Here is a 19,042-nt window from a genome sequence, read left to right as displayed (position 1 = left end):
TGTCCGGACTTGTCCTATCTGCCTATCTCCTTTTCCACCTATCCACTCCACCCTCTCCTCCCTGACCTATCACCTTCATCCCCTCCCCCACTCACCCATTGTACTCTATGCTACTTTCTCCCCACCCCCACCCTCCTCTAGCTTATCTCTCAACGCTTCAGGCTCACTGCCTTTATTCCTGATGAAGGGCTTTTGCCCGAAACGTCAATTTCGAAGCTCCTTGGATGCTGCCTGAACTGCTGTGCTCTTCCAGCACCACTTATCCAGAATCTGGTTTCCAGCATCTGCAGTCATTGTTTTTACCTCTCCACCACCAATACTCAGTAGTAGCAGGATGCACTGTCTACCTGATGTACTGCAGAAATTCACCAAAGATCCTCAAACAGCACCTTCCAAGCCTACTGTCAGTTGCATTTAAAAGGGTAAAGGCAGCAGGTGCATGGGAACATCACCACCTGCAAGTTCCTTTCAAGCCACTCACTTGGAAATACATTGCTGTTCCTTCATTGTGGCTGGGTCAAACTCCTGAATTCCCTCCCTCAGGGCATTGTGGGCCTATCTACAGCACCTGGACTGCAGTGGTTCCAAAAGGCAGCTCACCACCATCTTCTCAAGGGCAAATGGGAAGGGGTAATCAATGCTGGTCAGCCAGCAGCACCCACGTCCCACAAGGGGATTTTCTTTTGTGAAAAATCAGTGGCAATCGATATTATCAAACCTCTTCTTTCTCACTAGCAAATGTTGCCTTGCTGTTCACACCATGTTTGGAGAATGGGACTTTAGTTTCTCTCTGCATTGTAAATTTCCTTTTTGCTGACTTTGCCTCATTTTCCCAACAGATTCAGCAATACCAACATCGCTCATGGGTGTCACTAGGTGAGAGGAGGAGGAGGGGGAGGTGGTGGTGGTTGGGGGGAGGAGGGGATTTTCAGCGACTGCTTGGAATTGAGAAATTAGATGTTTATTCGAGGGACGGAGTTTTCTTTCCTGCCTTCCAATTGGTTTGAAGATCATTGCCACCCACTGTAGTTCATTACATAACAGGACTTCGACAAGGGAAAGTTCAGATAATCCGAGAGCAACAACTTAAAACCACATCGACCAGTGAGAGATTTGCCTTTTGAATCTTTTTGCAGCTTTTCAGTGCAGGAGCTGAGCTTGAATATAAACCGCGGCCCCTCCTGTTGCCAGTTTCGATCCCGGGATGTCGATTGTAAGTATTTTCCCTGTGGATGCCGTCACCCTGGTGTTGCTGGGGGCTCTGACCATTATCCTCCTGCTGTATTTCAACAGCGGCTTGAAAAATCCCGGGGTCATCAACTACCCCCCGGGACCCCCTTCTCTCCCAGTGATCGGGAACCTGCACATGTTGAATCTGAAGAAGCTGAACAAATCTTTGATGAAGGTAAGAGCGAGTTAGACTCGGACAGTGAATCAGAAGCCTGGTTTGCTCTTTCCCATTTGTGTTCAGTGCTTGGGGATGTGAATTTCTACACTGAAAGTGTGATCTCAATGTGAGTTATTGTCACCAATGCAAACCAACCAGAATCCAGCTGATATTACCCCGAAATTGACACCATGTTGGCCAGGTAACGGAATTGAGTATATTCGTCCCCTGTAACCTGACCACCCACATTAGTGGGAGTGTCTGAGTGTTTAAAGTTACTCAGGGATGAAAAAACACCACGAATATATTGCAACAAGAAAAACAGAAGTAAGGAAGAATTTCAATAAAAATCCCCTATGGGAGGGGGAGGCCATATTCTTTTGCCTCTCCAGTGTCCTCCAAGTGCACAATTCTCTCAGGTACCAGTCAGCATGACATTTTCCATCCCCAGGGATAGTAGTGTGCAGCCTGGGTGTGTGGCCCATTGAACAGTCTGAAAGGTCACTGGTGTGGTGAATAGGAGATACCAACTGAAGAAACATTCACTGCCTTTAGACCAGTAAATGTCTTCCAGCATTGAAGCCAGATCATACGCTGGACTGTAACATCCTGCATCCTTACCCTTTAAATTTGTGCCCTCTCCCTCACACACTTAGTTCTCCCCTGTTAAACCACAAGCTAATGGATTTATTGGGGATTCAATCTCTAACCTTCCTTTCCATCACAGGGGTGTAAGTAGTTTCTGAAACCAATACCAGGAACACACGGCTGATGTCATCAGAGATTTGGCTTTTGTACTGGCCTATCTCATGATGATTGAGTCTAGTTGTATCATTATACCTTGAGATAGTATAGTGGAGAGAGTGAACAGGATGTTAGTGAGTGTTTTACATTGTATTTGAGTGATGTACTGACAGAGCTGCAAAAGAAACTCTATGCTCTCTGTTTGCTGTCAGCCAGCCCATTCTCTGGTCATACATGTCCTCTGTTACCTCCTGCATCATGAGCTCCCACTTTGCACAATAACCCTTTATGTGGCTTCCTGTCAAACATCTTCTGGAAATTCATGTCTTCAGGTTCCAACTTATCCACATTACATGATGCTTCTTCAAGGAACTTCAATAATTTGGTTAAGCTTGGTTTCTCTTTCACTAATCCATGCTGACCTTTGTAACCTTTATCTTTCCTTCACGCTCAGGTATTACCTCCTCTGTGCTCAAATTCTGACATTGCCTGAAGGGCAGACTTCCAGCTAACTGGCTTCTAGTTTCTTGTTCTCAGCCTCCCTTCTTGAATTGAAGAGTTTTATTTCCTCCTTTCTAGCTTAATGGAACCTTTCCAGAATCTAGGGAACATTGGAAAATGAACATTAATGCATCTGCTACCTCATTAGCCACCTCTTTTAAGACCTTAAAGTTAAGCCTACCAAGGCCCAGGCGCTTGTTAGCTCAGAGTTTCAGTTTGTCTCAAATGACTGTAATGTCACCATGTTTCTGACTCCCTTCAATATAAATGATTTGGATGAGAGTTTAGGAGATATGGTTAGTATGCTTGTGAATGAAACTAAAATTGATGGAATAGTAAACAGTGAAGTAGGTTATCTGGGAATGCAGTGAGATCTTGATTAACTGGGCCAGTGTGCTGAGGAATGGCAGATGGAGTTTAAATTAGATAAGTACAAGGTGTTGCATTTTGGTCAGGCAAACCAGAGCAGGACTTAGACAGTCAATTCTGTAGCCCTGGGGAGTGTTAGAGAAAAAAGAAATCTGGGGGCTCCTTGATAATGGAGTCACAGATAGATAGGTTGGTGAAGAAGGTGTTCAGCATGTTTGCTGTCATCAGTCAGTGTGCGGAGTACAGGAGCTGTGTTGTTTTGTTGAGGCTGTAGATAAGGTAGATAGTCATAAGCTTTTCCGCATGGTAGGGGATTCTAAAAATAGAGTGCAAAGGTTTATGGTGTGAGGGGAGAGATACAAAAGGGTCCAGAGGAGCGATTATTTCAAACAGATGATGGTAACTGTGTCGAATGGCCTGTCAGAAGTAATGGTGGAAGTGAGTACAATTTCATTACTTAAGAAACATTTAGACAGGTACATGGATGGGAGATTTATGGAGGGATATGGAACAAAAATAGGCAAATGGGACGAATTCAAATTATGAAACTGGGTGGAATGGGCAAGTTGTGTTGAAGGGCTTGTTTCCATGTTGTACACCTATATGACTCCAGAATAAAACTATTCAATAACCGTTAAAATGTTGGCATCTAACCGACAATGTGGTAAGTTGCCCAGTTACATCCTGAGCAGGTCAAATCCAGCAAGGCTAATTACCACTCCATCAGTCCACTGTCGATTATCAGTAAAGTGATGGAAGGTGTCATCAAGCAGCGCCAGCTCAGCAATAACCTGCTCAGTGACGCCCAGTTTGGGTTCCATCAGGGCCACTCAGCTCCAGACTTCATTACAGCCTTGGTCCAAACATGGACAAAAAAGCTGAATTCCAGAGGTGGGGTGCGAGTGACAGTCTGTGACATCAAGGCCATATTTCAATGAGTGTGACATCAAGGAGCCTGAGCAATACTGCAATCATTAGGTATCAGAGGCAAACTCTTCACTGGTTGGCATCAAATCTGTTAGAAATGAAGTCTGGTAGGTTGTAGTTATTGGAAGTCAGTCTTCCCAGCTCCAGGACATTTCTGCAAGAGTTCCTCAAGGTAGTGTCCTAGGGCAACCCATCTTCAACGTCTTCATCAATGACTTTCTTCCATCATAAGGTCAGAAGTGGGACAATTTGTCAATGACTTGGGGTGTCAAGGTCACTCAGTGGTGTGTATTGCTACCTCACTGCAACAGGCACTCAGGTTCGATTCCACCCTCCGGCAACTGTCTGTGTGGAGTTTGCACATTCTCCCCATGTTTGTATGGGTTTCCTCTGGATGCTCTGGTCTCCACCCACAGTCCAAAGATAGGCAGGTGAAGTGGACGGGCGATACTGAATTGCCCCTAGTGACCAGGGATTTGTATGTTAGATGGATTAGCCATGGGGAATGCAGTGCTATAAGATAGTGTTGGTCTTGGTGGGATGCTCTATGGAGCGTTGATGTTGACTGCATGGGCCGAATGGCCTGCTTCCATACTGTAGGGAATCTATGTTCTATGCTGACTGCACAATGTTCAGCACCATTCGTGACTCCTCAGATAATGAAGTAGCCCATGTTCCAATGCAACAAGATCTAGATAATGGATTAGTGGTGCTGGAAGAGCACAGCAGTTCAGGCAGCATCTGAGGAGCAGTAAAATCGGTGTTTCGGGCAAAAGCCCTTCATCAGGAATAAAGGCAGAGAGCCTGAAGCGTGGAGAGATAAGCTAGAGGAGGGAGGGGGTGGGGAGAAAGTAGCATAGAGTACAATAGGTGAGTGGGGGAGGGGATGAAGGTGATAGGTCAGGGAGGAGAGGGTGGAGTTGATAGGTAGAAAAGAAGATAGGCAGGTAGGACAAGTCATGGGGACAGTGCTGAGCTGGAAGTTTGGAACAAGGGTGAGGTGGGGGAAGGGGAAATGAGGAAACTGTTGAAGTCCACATTGATGCCCTGGGGTTGAAGTGTTCCGAGGCAGAAGATGAGGCATTCTTCCTCCAGGCGTCTGGTGGTGAGGGAGCAGCGGTGAAGGAGGCCCAGGACCTCCATGTCCTTGGCAGAGGGAGGGGGAGTTGAAATGTTGGGCCACGGGGCGGTGTGGTTGATTGGTGCGGGTGTCCCGGAGATGTTCCCTAAAGCGCTCTGCTAGGAGGCGTCCAGTCTCCCCAATGTAGAGGAGCCCGCATCGGGAGCAACGGATACAATAAATGATATTAGTGGATGTGCAAGTAAAACTTTGATGGATGTGGAAGGCTCCTTTAGGGCCTTGATGGAGGTGAGGGAGGAGGTGTGGGCGCAGGTTTTACAGTTCCTGCGGTGACAGGGGAAGATGCCAGGATGGGAGGGTGGGTTGTACGGGGGGCATGGACCTGACCAGGTTGTCACAGAGGGAACGGTCTTTGCGGAAGGCGGAAAGGGGTGGGGAGGGAAATATATCCTTGGTGGTGGGGTCTTTTTGGAAGTGGCGGAAAGTTCGGCAAATGATTTGTTTATCTCTCCACGCTTCAGGCTCTCTGCCTTTATTCCTGATGAAGGGCTTTTGCCCAAAACGTCGATTTTACTGCTCCTCGGATGCTGCCTGAACTGCTGTGCTCTTCCAGCATCCACTAATCCAGAATCTGGTTTCCAGCATCTGCAGTCATTGTTTTTACCTAAGATCTAGATAATGTCCAGGCTTGGGTTGACAAGTAGCAAGTGCTATTTTTGCCACACAAATGTAAGGTAATGACCATCTCCAATAAGGGAATGATGTTATCAACATCCTAGGGGTTACCATTGCGCAATATTTCAACTGGACTTGCCACAAGTACAGTGGCTATGGGAGCAAGTCAGAGGCTGGGAATGCTGCCAGAAGTAACTTACCTCCTGACTCCCCAAAGCCTGCCCACCGTCCATAACGCACAAGTTAGGAGTGTGTTGGAATACTCCCCACTTGTGTGGATGCTCCAACAACACTCAAGAAGCTGATTTTTAACTTTGTACACCCCAGTCCAACACCGGCATCTCCAACTCAAGAAGCTTGATATCATCCTCAAAAAAGCACTCTAATTGATTGGCAACACATCCACAATCACCAGTCTCTCTAACACCAACACTCAGTCGCAGCAGTGTGCATAGTCTCCTGATCCATTGCAGAAATTCATTAAATGTCCTCACACAGCACCTTCCAAATCCACTGTCAGTTCCATTTAAAAGGATATGGGCAGCAGGTACATGGAACATCGCCCACCAACTGCAAGTTCCTTCCAAGTCACTCACTTGGAAATACATTGCTATTCCTTCACTGAGGCTCGGTCAAAATCCTGAATTCCCTCCCTAAGGGCATTGTGGGCCTATCTACAGCACCTGCACTGAGTGATGTACTGACAGAGCTGCAAAATGTGAAAGACGTGTCGAGGATGTGAGAAATGGATTTGAAGCTGATGCCTTTGAAAGTTGTCTGAGGGTGAGCTGGAGCTGAGGTGAATGTCCGGTGTAGATCCTGAGAGCTGGTGAGTGCTGCTGAATGAGAGATCGATGTGTGGTTCATGGAACAGTCTGAAATATCATTGGTGTAATGAACAACAAATGAACATGTTGTGGAAAAACTTGTAATAATTTGTCATGTAAACCTTTTCTTGAAGCTATCTGAGAAATATGGCGAGGTATTTAGCATCAAGCTGGGACCCACAACTGCAGTGGTGCTGACCGGTTATGAAGCAGTGAGGGATGCTCTCGCCAACAATGCAGATGAATTTGGAGAGAGAGCACACATCCCAATATTTGAAGCACTTGCAAAAGGACACGGTAATTTGCATCTTCACTGTTGTAATATTTATTTTGTTAAAATCAGACTGTATTCTGTCCCTGTTTGGATAATGAATACCTTTCAGTGTTTGGCAAAGGTTAGTTTTTTTAAGTATTATGTTTTTAAGAACTTTAAAGGATATTTTAAAAACTCTTTGAATGTAATTGTAACAAATTCTGTGTAATTTCTAAAACATATGGTTATATTTAATCAGACAATATCCAATAACTATAACCACCATTTGGAGTGGCATGGTGGCTCAGTGGTTAGCACTGCTGCCTCACAGCATCATGGTCCCAAGTTTGATTCTAGCCTCGGGCAACTGTCTGTGTGGAATTTGCACATTCTCCCTGTGTCTGCGTGGGTTTCCTCCCACAGTCAAAAGATGTGCAAGTCAGGTGAATTGGCCTTGCTGAATTGCTCATAGCGTTAGGTGCATTAGTCAGAGGGGAAATGGGTCTGGATGGGTTACTCTTTAGAGGGTTGGTGTGGACTGGTTGGGCTGAAGGGCCTGTTTCCGCACTGTAGGGAATTTTTTTTAAAAATGACAATTGGTGATGTTAGCATTGGAATGGTTAGCAACTTCATCCAGCACCCTATTTTTCTTGATTTTAAAAATGCCACTAATATGGAGGATCAGGAACATAATTTGTTCTGACACTGAGAAATAGCTCACTTTTACCTCATGTTTCTGAATATCTTTGCTTAATGGATCCAGATTGTACTTCAAACTAAGATGAATATTTAATCTCTCATCAACTGAGATTAACTTCCATGAAGATGGGTAAGAGGAGGCTTGTGTCGAGCACAAATGCTGACATAGACCATATGGTTCAAATAACTTGTTTCTGTGCTATCCCACTTGTCTCTGAGTCAGTGTGGGCTCAAGTTTCATCCCAGACTCGAACATATAAACCAGGTAAGTCCTCCCAGGTAGTGGAAGAATGCAATATTGTCAGAGGTACATTTCTTGGAAATCTTCCCATCTTCTCTGTTCAGGGGAATAAAATGTCTCATGGTATTATTTAAAGTAGAATAGAATACTATTTTCCTCATGTCCTAGCTATTATTATGTCAAGTTATGAGGAACGATTATACAAATTAGGCTGATTTACTCTTGAATTTAGAAAGGATGATCTGATTGAAGTCTTTGAGATAGTAACAGGAAAAATATAAACAAGAAAAGAAACTGGAAAAGAAAAAGGCTATAAACAGAAAAAAAACAGTAGGTACAGAAACTATTTCCATTGGTTGGGGATTCTAGAACGAGGGGCAGCAGAGTCTGAGAAGCAGGGCCAGACCAAGCAGGCAAAATGGTAGGAAGCACTTGTACACCAAGAGGATTGCAGTTGTTTGGGACTTTCTTCCACAAATGGCTGTGGATGCTGGAGCAGTTGTTAATTTTAAATCTGAGGTAGGTGATTTTTCTTAAGCAATGGAGTTTGGCCACAGATCTCCCAGGATCTCATTGAATCGTGGGATAGCCTGGAGGGACTTAATAGCCTTCTCCTCTTCCTATGTCACTATGTTCCTATTTGGCCCTCCATCAATATCTCCAAAATGGTTTGTGGAAGCTCATTGTGTGTAAATTGGTTAGCGCATTTACTGTGTGCTAACAGTGACTATACCTGAAAACTAACTCAGCGACTGAAGCATTTTGGATGCCTGGATGTTATCTCCAGAAGTGTTCAGTATAGAAATAATTCACTTCAGAAATGCAAACCTTTCTCACATCATGGTGTCCTATTTCTCTCATTATTCATGTCCTTCTTTCTAAGCGGCAAGTTGTCACTTTAAATGAGGATTACAAGAGTCACAATGTTTGTTTGCTTCTTTCTGATAAATTTAATTTAAGGTATTACTTTTGGTCATGGGCCGTCATGGAAGCAAATGCGAAGATTTGCCCTCAGCACGTTACGAGATTTTGGAATGGGGAGAAAAACCATTGAAGAAAAAATAATTGAGGAATCAGATTTTCTGGTAACAGTAATTGAGTCTTATCAAGGTGAGTCTGTGTAAGGTAAATGAACAGAATTACCATTGTTTCTTTTCTCTGTATGCATTATTTATGAATGCCGGTGTACATTAAAGAATCACTGAAATCTATATCACAGAAAGGGACCAAATAGGCAACTATGTTTCCGCTAGCTCTATGTCAGAGCAATCCAAAACTAATTACAATTATTATGGTATGCCCTGCTCCCACCCAATGTGTATTCAAATCGATCACATGTGATTGAATAGACCAACAAAGTCATAGATTTCTAGTTCATCCATCTCTCAATTCGTGAACTGTTCTGCAGTTGCCCAGTTCAATTTGGATATTGAAGGAATTTTGAAAAATTCTGGTGTGGGTGGCATGGTGGCACAGTGGTTAGCACTGCTGCCTCACAGCACCAGAGACCTGGGTTCAATTCCCGCCTCAGACAACTGACTGACTGTGTGGAGTTCGCACATTCTCCCCATGTCTGTACGGGTTTCCTCAGGGTGCTCTGGTTTCCTCCCACAGTCCAAAATTGTGCAGGTTAGGTGAATTGGCCATGCTAAATTGCCCGTAGTGTTAGGTGAAGGGGTGAATGGGTCTGGGTGGGTTGCAGGTCGTTGTGGACTTGTTGGGCCGAAGAGCCTGTTTCCACACTGTATGTGATTTGGCCTATCTCCATTCCTTTTATAGCCAAGGGAAAAGTTTCAGGGTCTTACTTGAATAATAATGCAACTGTAATTTCTTGTAAAGTGAAATACTACCATAGAAATTGGTATCCCATCACACCAGTTCACCTTTTATTTAAACTTGCATAGTACTTGACACTTGTCCAGATTTGTCATAGCCAGCTCCAGGAATGATAGAATCTCTGACACTCCTGTTTATACCTGCCAACCAGGATTCGCTCTTTGGATTTATTTAATAGCCCAGGCAGGGAGCTTATATTCTATGAGGTCCACCTGGCTAACCTCATTACAATCACTACATAAAGGCTCAATATTCGATTGGGTGTCATGTTTGAAATTTCTTTTGCAGGCCAGCCATTTAATCCAACTATCCAAATGAACTCTGCTGTGGCCAATATAATTTGCTCTCTGATTTTTGGTGGCAGATTTGATTATGAGGATGAAAAGTTTGTCAGTTTAATAAAGAGAGTGAATGAGAACATTCGATTTTTTGGTTCACCTATGGCCTATGTAAGTTTCATCTTTCATTTGAATTACATTCCAGAACAGATCATTTGCAACTTGCAGTAAATGGAAGGGGTCTGTACATTGAGCCTCATTAAATTTGTGGTGCAATATAATTGGTCATTAATTGCCCAGTTAAGGGCTTTAATTGGTGTGAGTAGGCAGGCTGCACTAGGCCTGCCCCTCCTACACATAACATGGTGGGTGGGTTTGGGAATGGGCAGGTGTGTGCCAGTGTCATCTACAAAGGGTTACAGCTTCCTGTGACTGTAAACCTGCTCATGAAACTATACCCATCAACTCCACTTTGAATAGATCCAATATATGCTGGCCTGGGGAGTAGATTCCAATGGTAAATGGCACTTTGAGAGAACAAATCAGTCCCCATCTCTGCATTTTTCAAACAATCTCTTGCTTTCAAATTTATAGTCTGTTTTAAAGACTTTGACAAGTGAAAATATCCTCTCAACCACCCGTCAAGCTGCCTCAAAATCTTGGGGCTCTGGAAGATATCTCTTATTCATTTGAAACTCAAATAGAGGCCTGTCCAACAGAGAAAGTGATCATTTGGTCCAGTATTCCTTCAGCTCTTTTGAAAGAGTTATGCAATTGGTCCACGTCCCATTCTCATTCCCATATCTCAGTAAATTGATTTTTTAAAGTATTTATCCAATTCCATTTTGAAAGTATTGAATTTGTTTGCACAACTCATTCAGGCATTGCATGATGATAAAGATAGTAAAAAGCTATAATTGTTCACAAACCACTGTATTAATCAAAGATTCGTAATGTTTAAAAGATTTATTTATCGCTTATTTTCAAAATTGCAATTTCTCAGATTTGAGTAGGTAATTGGTTCGTTTCAATATCTACCTTAATAACATGGTGTTATTTTGATTCTGTAGCTGTACAATGCATTTCCGCTCCTGAGATTCCTTCCAGGAAGACACAATAAAGTGTTTACCAATTCAAAACAGACTATTAATTTCCTCAAAGACTTCTTCAAAGAAAATCGTCAGAAACTAGATGGCAACGACTTGAGGAGTTTTATCGATGTGTTCATGATCAGACAACAGAAGGTAAAAGCACTATTTTCTTTTTCAGAGATTTGCCACCTTCCCAAAGTTATATTGTTGTACTTCAGAATAAAAAGTCAACTTTGTTCAGTTCCGAATTGGCCTGATAGTCTGAATAGGCTCCTTTTTTGATGCAAATGTATATGATTCGAGGTAAAGGGTGTGAAAAATGTTATTCTTTTCAGAAAGAGAATTGGCATTAACACAGTGTCTGTCTTAATCCCAGGATGCCCCAAAGCATGTTACAGCTGATAAAGTAGATTTAACGTGTAGTCATTTTCTGATGAGCTCAATAAAATCTCATCAGAACCACATGGTTGTTTGTGAGAGTTTGTTCTGCTAAAATTGCTCATGCACTTCCTACATTATACTATTGGCTGCACTACAAAAAGCACTTATTATTGATTTTAAGGTGTTTTGGGACATTTTCAGGTATTAAAGCACAATGGAATAGACTTTTGTGATACATTGACCTGAGAGGAGACAGCACCTCAGAATAACATCTTATCTGAAAGACTGCACCTCTGACAGTTTGGCCTTCCTTAGTACTACACTGGGTAAATATACAGAAGCCTTGATTTCCTGGCCCGTATCAGGAGCTGCAATACCCAATAATCAATGTGTCAGGTTAGGTATGCATCATAGGACTTACAGTACAGTACAGGTCTCAATTCGGTTGTGAGCTATTGTATTGTTAACCTTGCTTTCAGGAATCGGAGAACCGTAATTCATACTTTCATGAGAACAACTTAATGGCTTCGGCAGACAGCATGTTTACTGCGGGGATGGAGACCACCTCAACCACTCTCCGTTGGGGAATGCTTCTGATGATGAAATATCCAGAGATCCAGAGTAAGAAGCACTCTGATTAATTCCACTCTGGAGTTGACCTTGTTGGATGATTTTCAATGTCTCATTCTCTGTTTACTGTGATTGAGATTTTGATCTTGTTCAAAAATATCATGGCAGTATTTCCAATGACTTTAAAAATATGCTTGGATTGCAGGAAAGGTTCATGAGGAAATTATCAGAGTTATTGGATCGGAACGACCTCCTAAAGTTGAAGATCGGAAAGATTTGCCGTACACTGATGCAGTGATCCATGAAATCCAGAGGTTTGGGGATATTGTACCACTGAACATAACACATGAAACAACAGCAGACGTAAACTTCAGAGGATACTTCATTCCAAAGGTAACCTCAGGAAAGGCTGGCTGCATTCAGGGCCTGATAGACAGACAATAGGGAGCAAGAAAGGGAACTATGAAAACTGGTTGCAGTATGCATCATTAGTACCTGAATGATTCAATCTCACCAACTTGACAGCATTTGTGTATTTTATTAATGTTGCAATATGTGCAGATAGTGGAGGAAAAGAGGAGGAGTGGAGAACTATATTGAAAAGATACGGCCTGAGCACAACACTTTGTATTTGCAAGGCCCCTCTTAATGTGGTAAAGAATCCCAAAAATCTTCACAGGAGAGTCATCGAAGAATAGTTAACACCAGAAGCCACAAAACATTATACATATTCATGTCGCCAAAAGGCAGGTTTTAACAAAATTGTTAAAGGAGGAGAAAGAAAGAGGGGATTCCAGAGTTTAGGACCCAGACCACTGCAGGCACAGCCACCAAACCTGGAGCAATTCAAATCAGGATACTCAGGGGATTACAATTAGAATGTAAATGCTATTTCTAAGTTTCAAATACATTTATCAATGAGCAACTGTGCAACTATTTTTAACCGTGCCTTTGCATTTTAATAAAAAACATAATACAGAAATGATATTTTAATATTTTTAGGGAACCTGTGTAATCCCATTGCTGTCCTCTGTGCTGTATGATAAAACCCAATGGGAAAAACCAAATGAGTTCAACCCATCTCACTTTCTGAATGCTGAGGGCAAGTTTGTGAAGAGAAATGCCTTCATACCTTTCTCTGCAGGTAATGCATCTTACTAATTTTTGAATGATATGTGAGTGAAATATTCCGTCTGTGGCTGGGGAGAATAAGATCTAGGAGATGCATCATTGAGGGAATTTTAGTTCCGTTAGGGTGTCACAAAGGCTCAATGGTTAGCACTGCTGTCTCCCAGCACCAGTTACACTCCCCATTGTGTCTCCTGGGTTTCCTCTGGGTGCTTGGTTTCTACCCACAGTCCAAAAGTGTGCAGGTTAGGTGGATTGACCATTCTAGCCATGGCAAATGCAGAATTACAGGGATAGGTTCAGGGGATGAGTAGGTGGGATGCTCTTCAGAGGTGTGGATAGCCTGCTCCCACACTATAGGGATTCTAAGATTCTGTTTTGGGGAGAAAGACACTCCTGGGTGTGCTACTGTCTAAGCAATATCTGTGCACATAGTTTTTAACTGGAGGCTTGAGTAGCAATCAGGAATGGGAATCTGGTGTAATGTGTCTTCTCCCTAAGTCTGCAAAAACAATCTCCTCAAAGAATAATTGCTGGCACACCGGAAATGAATGAATTTTGTTTGACTAAAGATGTACCTTTCTCAACTGTAGGGCATTTTAAAGTGCCTCTCAGCATTATTCTAGATTAATGATCATTGTTGAAATGTTGGGAATCTCTGCAGCTAATACACAATGGCAGACATGGCTGCAATTTAACATTTCCACTGGAAACTAGCTCCTCTGACAATGCAGCTTTTGCTTAATCCCACAGTGAGAGCATCAGCCAAGATTTAGTGCCTCCGGTTCTAGAGTGGTGCTTCAAATTCCAGCCTTCAAGATAAGAGTGCTATTCACTGAGCTACAGGCAGCAACTTGTATGATCAATAAATTTCACAAACCTGAAAACATTGGCATCTAACTGATTAAGAGATATCATTCCAAAAAGGCAGTATAAAACAGCAATATCCTGTTTGTTATAAAAAGTGTACTCTGAACAACATTGATAAAGAGCCGCTTTGACATTTTTGTTTTACAAATGTGTTTTTGCAGGTCGAAGAGTTTGTGCTGGTGAGACCCTGGCTAAAATGGAGCTGTTCCTCTTCTTTACTACTCTGATACAAAAATTTAAGTTTCAAGTTCCACCAAACGTCAGTGAACTGGATCTTGACTCTGTTGTGGGTTTTACTTCAATCCCAAAGTACCAAACTGTGTGCGCTGTGCGTCGCTGATGTCACCACCTCATTCATGTTTTGCATGATTTTCATTCGCACAAACATTTAACCATTTCAATATAAGTGTTCTCTTGTTTCTTCACATAGTGCCTGTTAGATTGGGCTGAGTCATCATCGTTATATTTACTTTTATGTGATGTTTACTGTACAAACTAGCTCTGTCACAATTCACAAATGAGTCAGAAGGATCAGTGAATTTAGAAATAGACACCAGTGAATTTAGAATGCAGTGAATTTAGAATTTAGACATCAAATCCTTAACCTTTCAGTTAGATTTCCTGATTGGATGGATAATTAATGTGCTGCTCAACCCAATTATTGAAGAGTTTGATCATTCTTCTACTGCCAGCCTTTATTCCCCCATTACCTTTTTTCTTGCCTAAATTGCAATTGCTCAAAAGCATTTTTGCTGAGCTGCACCTGGCATTGTTTTAGAGATGAATCTTTAATTCCTTTTTAATTTGAGACAACTGCAGGTTTGACAACTGTACACTGGCCTGCAAAATTTTAGATTCATTTGCAAGGTTAGTTTCTGGCAGGAGAAATGGATGCTTCCTTGAAAGTAGAGCTGTAGGTAGATAGTGTAATGGAAAAGTAACAAATTTTACATTTACTGTGAAATTTGAATGAGAATGCTTTTCTAAAATTTAATGCTGTGCTGAGCTTTGTAAACAATACTTTGAGGTTTGCAGCCAGCTTGTCTCTGTTTGAACTTTGTAAACATTCAACTTGACCTTGCAACAGTTGAATTCAGCTGAAGAACTCTTATGTCCAAGACCAGGGGATGAGAGAATAACAACTTAAGTTTTTCCAGTCTTTGCCCTTGAGAGTGTGATAAGAAACAGTATCAGATGAGTATCTGAATTATGCTCAAGTACCCCTTGCATAAGGCATTTTGTCAAGTGCAGAGTGTCCCTTTGCAAAGGCCTGTAATAAAGTTTTTCTTTGCTCTTGCTAGCACTTGAGTCGAGTCGATTTAATTTCCATGACAGTAAACTTAGGGGCTTGACGCTGGATCCCACAATTGGGTGAGATTCTGAGGATTCGCTGGAGGTGCAGACGCCAGCACCTTGAAGGTCTTTCACTTCACCTCGAGCACTGAATTGGCCCCTTTGCGTGAGAGGACAGGGAATCTGTGGATTGCCTCAGCGCCGGGGTCCGAACTGAATAGGGTCGGGGTAAGAGTCATGGCTTAAGTAATCCTATATAGAGACTCATTCTAAGAGAATAAATGAATCAAGAAAAGGTTTCAGTAAACTCTCACGCGGTATTTGAGCAAAACACAAGGGAAAAGATTGCCGTCTCTAGAGTGTTTGAGAGACAGCAAGTTTAAGGGTGGTTTTAGACTTGGAACCACCACTGGCTGAGTTGCACTCGCCAAAGACGTAGTTTAGAAAAATTGAGGCGGATGCGCCCAATGTGAGAGCGGACCTCTGGAGGTAAAAAGCAAGTCAAAGGGAAAAAGATAACAGTAGTGCAAAAGAGAGAGAAAGCTGAACACTTTTCCAGTAACACTGAAAATGGGCTCCGGCAAAAGCAAATAAAAAGAGGGTCCACAGAGGAATTAGAATGGCCAACCAAAGATACAGTACATGCTAAATAATTATGGCCCAAAGTCTGTAAAGCAGTAAGAATTGTGAATCAAGGAATGTGGTTTTCCGGAGGGAGGAAGTTTTAGTAAAAGGCAGTTGGAAGTATTGAGGTCGAAATTGGAGGAGAGACAGAGAAGGAGAAACAGAAGGGAAAATTGGAGTGCTTATAACATGTGGAACGCTGAGGCTGAGGAAGATAATCTCAAGTAAAGGATAAATCAAATACGGATACAAACACCAGCGTACATGCAGACTTGCGCGGAAAACAACCTAACAAAGTTGTACAGTGTCTTAAGTCTGTTTCAGATCCTGACCTTGATGACTGCCCTCCGAGACCTACAGCCCCCCCTACGAGATCCGCCTGGCAAAGGTTCCAAGTCAGCTGCAGCAGCCTCAGGGTCTGCTGAATCACCAGTAGCAAATTGTACCCACAACCTACTGAAGCAAGAAGCCCAAAGTGACAACGGCCACTCCAAGACGGAAAGGTATCCAGGGCCTGCTCGCTATCTCCCCACGACGGATGATGAGTCAGACGGTGAGGGGTTTGGCGTACGATCATCTTACCAGATAGTTCTGCAAGCACCAATGGTTGAAGTTGCAGGCCCAGAAGGGTGCCCAGTGTTGGTCCACCGACCATGGACCATGAAGGATTTGGAAAGTGCCTATGGGCAGTTGCCTGACCCATGTGAGGTTGGAGGTAATAAGTCTGCTGAAGAAGTGACAAAGTTCTGTACAGAGTTCCGTCCCATGCTACATGAGATGAGACGTCACCTAGGATAAAAACTGGGCACCGATGTCACCAAAATCAAGTATACATGGTCAGCCGTAAACATCCATACCAGATCAACTGACCCGCAAGCAGAAGAGAACAGAGACTTTAATGTTTTTGTTGCAGCGCTGGCAAACTCCTGCAGGGAGACATTCCCAGTGTGAATGGACATGATCAAAATTGCAATATGTAAACAACAAGAAGGTGAGACAGTGTCCCAGTACCTTACGCACCTCACTGAAGCAGAATGGGACTATTTGGCCTCACCGTTTTGGCTCTAAACTGTTTTGGCACTCATTACTTTGGCGCTGAGCTGTTTTGGTGCTAATACATATAGATAACCATCGTGTGAAACTTTTGGTTTGTCTCTCTTGCTTAGAATGTTTTTAGCCATTTCTGGTATGAGCTCTACAAGAAAATAGAAAGAAACTTGTTTTACAACTTTCCAATGTGAAGACAGAAGGGCTTAAGTATCATCAAGGCAGTAGATGACTATTAACAATTGTTAAATGAGAAAATGATTACAAAACAAGATTTGAATCTACAGTGGGTCATTACAGCTTTGACTATCAACTCTTGCTAGTTGAGAAAATTACATCAGATTGTTAGTCATCATCTCTTCTTCAACCAAACAAGACTTTTTTTTAAAACTCTGAATTGCGCCAAAACAGCTCAGTGCCAAAGTAATGAGTGCCAAAACAGTTTAGAGCCAAAACGGCGAGGCCAAATGATGGGCGCCAAAAGGGCGGCGCCAAAATGTACCCGACTCCACTGAAGTCCACAACGCCCACAATGGACTGAGACCACCTGAAGACATAACGGCGGCAGAGATCACGGCTTATGAAGCACACCTGAGGAACAGCTTCATCAATGGAATGAAAGACGAAATAGCGAAGAAGGTAAAGGACACATGTATTATCTGGGACACGGAGAAGCTGAATTTGATATAACAGCATGCGATACATGCTGAATATTTACTGACCCAAGAGAAGGATAAGCGGAAACTAACGATGGAACAGCAAGCACATAAAGCTCAGCTTACTCTGATGCAGATGGTCGCCCACCCGTTGGAGGGAGGTGCTGCAGAAAAAGAGAGAGGAAGAGGTGCTGGCAGAGGTAGATCTAGCGGGTGCTTTGTTTGTGGAGCAATGGACCACTGGGTGAGACAGTGCCCACACAGACAGCCTCAATTGGCCCTGGTGGCTGGACAGCAGGGTGACTGGCAGGGGAAGGCTGAGGTGGAGGTTGGTAGCTCACAAGATAAGCCTCTCTCCTTTCTGCTTGGCAACGAAGACTCGCTTATGCTAATCTCTTCTACTAACCTTATGGGCACTGAAACATGTCCCACCTCCATACTGAGCACTGAGATTGCAAAGTGTGGACAATATGTCCAATATGACAACGATGCTATAAGTCGATGCATACCTCTATGTTATATGTTGAAGGTACACCAGTAACTTTTTTGGTAGATACAGGGGCAACATATTCAATCCTTAACTCAAACCAGTTCAGAGAGTCAACGCCAATAAAGATGAGTGGAAGGTTCCTGAACTCAATGGGTGCATCAGGAGTAGTACTACGAGAGAGATTTACCGCGTCCTTGCAGAGCACAATACCTGTTAAAACCCGAGGCTACAGAAGGAATTACTCCAGTCTTTGAAACCCTCCTAAAAGTTGGAGTGATAATCCCTTGTGAGAACTCACCAGTGAGAACTCCCATTCTTCCGGTCAGAAAGGCAAACATTCCAGGTGAACCGGAGGAATGGAGGTTTGTTCAAGACCTGCAGACAGTCAATAGCACTGTTGTCCCACGTGCCCCAAATGTTCCTAACCCTTATACTATATTAGCTCAAATTCCACCGGACAATAATTGGTTCTCTGTTGTGGATTTAGCAAATGCCTTCTTTAGTGTAGCGGTGCACCCAGACAGTCAATTCTAGTTCGCTTTTTCATTCAAAGGGAAATCATATACCTTCACGCAATTTTGTCAAGGTTAATGTGAGTCCCCTACCATATATAATGAGGCTCTACGCAGGAGTCTGGAGACTCTTGTTTTAACCCCAGGATCAGCGCTTCTGCAGTATCCTTACTGCTTCCTGAGCCAAAGACAGCACACATGTCGGCAGCACATTGGCTGAGATACAATACTGTGTTATTCAAAATGCCTAACATTACAATAAAGTGATGTAATGTCCTTAACCCTGCTAGCCTTCTCCCCACAGAAGGAGATGGAGACCAACGTGACTGTGTCACTGTAACTAATGAAATTTGCAGCCCCAGACCGGATTTGCAGGATTCACCACTTCAGAATCCGGATATGGAGTTTTTTGCGGATGGGTCAGCATTCAGGAGCAAGGAGACAGGCCAGAAATGTGTTGAATATGCTTAGTGACTACCCATGAGGTAGTCAAAGCAGGATCATTCCCTTCTCATCCGTCAGCACAAGCAGCGGAGCTGATCGCCTTGACTGAGGCATCTAA

The 19,042-nt window shown here is 43.1% G+C and overlaps 1 protein-coding gene across 1 annotated transcript; it reads left to right on the top strand.

Annotated features, from left to right (window-relative positions):
• The first annotated feature begins 1,058 nt into the window (after positions 1-1,058).
• Positions 1,059-15,158, top strand: LOC122560423 (cytochrome P450 2K1-like). Its single transcript, XM_043711056.2, has 9 exons — positions 1,059-1,405; positions 6,646-6,808; positions 8,665-8,814; positions 9,829-9,989; positions 10,889-11,062; positions 11,770-11,911; positions 12,066-12,253; positions 12,863-13,004; positions 14,020-15,158. The coding sequence occupies exons 1-9, from the start codon at positions 1,205-1,207 to the stop codon at positions 14,196-14,198; spliced, it is 1,500 nt and encodes a 499-aa protein (XP_043566991.2). The 5' UTR covers positions 1,059-1,204; the 3' UTR covers positions 14,199-15,158.
• The last annotated feature ends 3,884 nt before the right edge of the window (positions 15,159-19,042 follow it).

Source organism: Chiloscyllium plagiosum, unplaced genomic scaffold, assembly GCF_037043375.1.
Source record: "Chiloscyllium plagiosum isolate Xiang-an unplaced genomic scaffold, Cpla_swu_hap1 HiC_scaffold_20, whole genome shotgun sequence".
Taxonomy (NCBI): domain Eukaryota; kingdom Metazoa; phylum Chordata; class Chondrichthyes; order Orectolobiformes; family Hemiscylliidae; genus Chiloscyllium; species Chiloscyllium plagiosum.
The sequence above is the reverse complement of the archived record's forward strand: the minus strand, read 5'-3'. Positions and strand labels throughout refer to the sequence as shown.